At 31.4% G+C, this 4,684-nt stretch overlaps 1 protein-coding gene across 1 annotated transcript; it reads right to left on the minus strand.

Annotated features, from left to right (window-relative positions):
• Window positions 1-2,315: 2,315 nt before the first annotated feature.
• On the minus strand, window positions 2,316-3,356 carry TRIADDRAFT_54538 (uncharacterized protein; the record flags this gene model as incomplete). The annotated part of the gene is made up of 1 exon (XM_002110987.1): window positions 2,316-3,356. One exon carries the CDS (start codon window positions 3,354-3,356, stop codon window positions 2,316-2,318), a length of 1,041 nt encoding a protein of 346 aa, XP_002111023.1.
• Window positions 3,357-4,684: the final 1,328 nt, after the last annotated feature.

Consider the following 4,684-nt stretch of genomic DNA (forward strand, 5'->3'; position numbering starts at 1 on the left):
ATGCTAATGAAATCTGTTTCACTAAGATTATTAACTATGTAGAGTGATACATAAAATAATTTTCAATTAACCCTATCAGTAATGCCCCGGTAATCAGAGTATTGCGGCGATACTACAAATCATGTTTGTACAGTATTGAAGATCTTCAGCTATAATTACCGCAAAATCGCATTGGAACTAATATAAGTATGAGTTTACCCTTTATAAATTGCAAACTTACTATGACAATTTAAACCTGTTAGGGTAATCGGTAATTCTGTTTGGTACAATTGAAAAGCTGGTACTCTTCATAATTACGTTAAATTATAGCAATGTGCATATGATCTTAAGATTTAATAACTTGCTGAAATTTTGATTATAAAGAAATTTCCTTTTATTTTTATCATTGCTGTATATTATTGCATAGATTATATTGAAATACGCGCATAAGGGTTAAATTACATCTAGCGGAAGTTTTTCAAAACGGCTAATAAAATATTTTATCTAGAATGACCACGCTTAAGCATAGGAATTTTTTGATAAATAAGTCGTAGTACTGTTGTACATTTATGTCTAGGAAGGAGATCGACCTCGTATACAAAGAATATATTCACAAATAGACATGCTAGGAAAAAGATGCTCTTTATTCTTACGCACGGTTTTTATATCATACCGGAGAAACCATAGTACTCTACTGCGCAGGCGTACATAACGTACAGTATTGTTATAGTGAGTTCGTAACAGTAAACAGCTCAAATAGATTGCGTATCTATTGCTACAATTATACCATACTTAATACATTATTAGTTATCATGATAACTCAGATCAGGGAGTACACATATATTACAGTTCATACGTATACGCATATAACAAGTAGAATCAAATTTGTAGTAAGGTTTGTTGTTCTGAGCCACATAATGTAATCTGCTATATCGGAGATATAGCTTAACAAACAGTACCCCGGGTAACTCATCAATAAAATATACTTTTTCAACTAGTAAAAGATCAAGAAGAAGCTCAATAGTCTTCGCTAAGAAATTTTAAAATACATTTCAATAAGATATTTGGAGTTACGAATATATTTAATGAGGCAAAAAAATCTACTAACTTGTCACAACCCTCACCTGTGGCAAAGGAAAGTAAAGAACTCTAGTGTAGTTACTTAAAACTTGGGCTATTTCTCCCAGTACTTTCAGTTTCTATGAAAGAAGTATTTGAGGACTCGATTTCTCGGCTGATCTCCAAAGACAACTGACTAATTATTACACTATTCTTCACGATATGAGTCTTGCCGTTTCTTGAGCAATTACTTACTTTATTCTACAAACACACGCGCTTAAATAGGTTTCTACAGTGAATTCCAATATTAACGAGTTAGAATTCATGCTTTACAAGTTACATTAATTAGTATAATAGCATTACTAAATATACATGTCGATATTCTCAGACTTAGATAGCTACAAGCTATCAGGTGTTAAGACGCTTAACCTTCGTCCATATACAGCTCAATTTTTAGAGATTAACACACCTTATAAACCTACGGTAAATTAACTGCTAACAACTTCTATTTTTATCTCATTTCTACCATCCTATTATCAGCTACAAGCGCATCAAAACATAGCACATAACCTTATCTTATCTATTCGTAAGCATTCATTAATTTACAGTTACTTAATTAGTAACGGCGTACCGTGACACTAACAGATGCAAGTTTTCTTCATCTACTCAGCTACCTTAGTTTTTACCGCTAGGTAATTAGTGCTACTTGTAGGATGCTGATTATGATCATTGTTTCATATCATACTAGATGCTTTATGCTAATCAATACGGGTATTATTGTTGCACCTGATTCTATACTATTAATCCACATTGAATAGCTGCTTCATTACTCTCAATATATAGCTGTCCTGTAGATTATACAAGAATTATTATAATTCCGATTGTATCAACAGTTCACTAATTTTAAATGGTTATATGATACTGATATTGGGTATCAATATGTCATCTTTATTTCACAGCAGTAACTGTAAATTAGCTGTTAAATATTTTACATTTGTTGTATAATACATATAGCCATAGCGTACTCGTATATATGAGTCTATGACAGTAAGTATATGGTATACGTATATATGTTATATATATATATACATATACATGGATAAGCGTACTACCATAAAGATGGATACGTATGTTCGTATATAGCAGCACGGTGCCATAGTAACTAGAATACTTGATTAAGATTATAGAATTCTAGATATTCTATTGTCAATTGGCAATGAAATTTATGAATGTAAGTCCTCCAGTATTAAGATCTTTCTCAACCTTGAATACCAACTTTATTTTGGTCTACCATTACTAAATCCAGATTGAGATGTTGAAAACATTTCGATCCTGTTGTTACGAAAAAACATTTGTTTATTAATATACTTACGCAAATCTGATTGTAAAAGACCATACATAACTGGATTAATGCATGGATAAGAGAATGCCAAAAATCGTAAGACGAAAAGTGCATCAATGATTTCAAGGTTAGGTCTAACTGCTCCGACATAAATTGCGAAAAAGAAGATGACATATGGTAACCACGCGATGAGAAAAACGCCAACAATTATTGATAGATATTTAGCTGCTTTAATGTTAAGAAACCTGTGTTGAGAATTATCTTGATCTGCCAATACTTTAAGCTGCTTATTGGCAATCAAAAATATATGACTATAGGCAAAGACCATGCAAATAATTGGGACAAAAAATAATATTGAAAAGACTGCAATGAAATAACTTTCTTCTGCGGCTAAATTGTTGGGATTTACTAAAACGCAAGCTCCAGAGCTAAAATTGCGAAATGTTAATGGTGGAATAATAGCGATTGATAAAGGTAATACCCAGACCACACCAATGGAAATTGTGATAGCGTAATTAGTAGCATGTTTCAAGTAGAAGAACGGGAATATAATTGCAATGTATTTATCTAAGCTTATCAAGCATAAATGAAGATTGATTACTATAGTGAAAAAGATACCAAGAAGCGCTGTTAAGCTGCAGTAGAACCAATTTTCAGAATTATTAATGATTGAACTTAACGCCCAACGAGGAAAAATATACATCACTGACCAGAGTATACCTAAAACAGCCATACTAGCAATAAAGCTATTACTAGGTTTTCTTAAGTTCTTAATACATGAAATTAAAAATAAAAATGAACAGTTGGTGAGTAGAGTGAATATTGCCAAAACCAACCAAGCAATATTTTGACCATTTAAATCCAAACTTCTAGATCCAACTTCTGAAGGACTTGTCGATGTATTTGCATTTGAGGCATTCCATGGCTGGGTTATGCTAAGCGTTGTTACATTAGGAACAGTTTTCGTTGATGTCATTTTAATAAAATTTCTTCTCTCGATATTATGTGTATAATGGAAAGGGTCTATTTTATATAATCTTATAGCGTAATATATTGCATAAGAAAAGCGTGGAATTTATAATTAACCAGAGGATAAAATCTATTGATAAAACATAAAACAATAGAATTCGGTATTAGTTAGTATAATTTTACAAATTTAAATCAAAATTTTAAAAGTCGATAAGAGAAACCTAGAAAAGTTCTTTTTAATCTTAAGCCACTTATATCTGATTCATATTTTGCATGCTAATCAGTTAGTGTAAACTACACCGTGAAACTGTGAAGCACCCATCCATATACTATCGCAATAATATTGATCTATGATTGTCAAATGTGGGATAAGTGTGGGTAATAGATTTATATTACAGTATCAACCAAATACCAGATATTATAGCTGAAACATAATGTATCCATTCGCCGATGTTGTTGTTTACAGTTGTTAACGGTAAAATTCGTTTCAAATATTGTTTAGTATGAAAAAGCTTTAATGGTTATTAGCATATTTCATAAAAAATTTATGACAGCTGGGTACATGCCAGCAAACATGGTCAATTATGAAACTTTGCCAAAACGCCCTTTAAACGATTGATCATTAAGAAATATACTTGTGATATATACCAATCACGAAATTCCAAATTTTAGAAAAATAAGGGCTTTATTCAATCTTATACAAAGATTAACTACACAGCTCTACTCTAGCCGAATACTACTTCTAAAGACTTCTAGAACGAGCTAACAGAATAATCTAAAGTTGCATGCTTTTATACTTTTCGTAGCATTCGCAGCTACAATCCGCATGGCAACCTTTTACCTTATTTTACACATAGTTAAATTATTCTTAGTAAGACTATTCTACTGCGGACCATCATTAATCCAATATGGATACGACTACAGTACTTACGTAGACATTATTCACACCAGCCAAGTACAATGAATTAACCATATCCTAATATATGATTTACAGTTCTATTTTTACCTATAGCCATATTAGTAACTCAACAGCTTACTGTATATAGTCATCTGTACTCTAGCATAGCGTCTCTACCACTACAGTCTATAGTTACAGCTACCAAATATCTCTTAGGATAAATATCTACCGTACATTATACTACACATGGCTAACAGTCTACAATCAATACTAAGTTACATTACAATACTCTATATTTAGTTCTTATAATAAGAATCGATATTTTATATTAAAGTTATAAAACCCAATGTATTGATGTTTTGATGTTAATGGATTATATGATGTTAATTTATGAAGAATTAAATAACTGAGATTATGCGATTCTTAAAATAAGGATT

This window comes from Trichoplax adhaerens, genomic scaffold (assembly GCF_000150275.1).
Source record: "Trichoplax adhaerens TRIADscaffold_3 genomic scaffold, whole genome shotgun sequence".
NCBI lineage: Eukaryota > Metazoa > Placozoa > Uniplacotomia > Trichoplacea > Trichoplacidae > Trichoplax > Trichoplax adhaerens.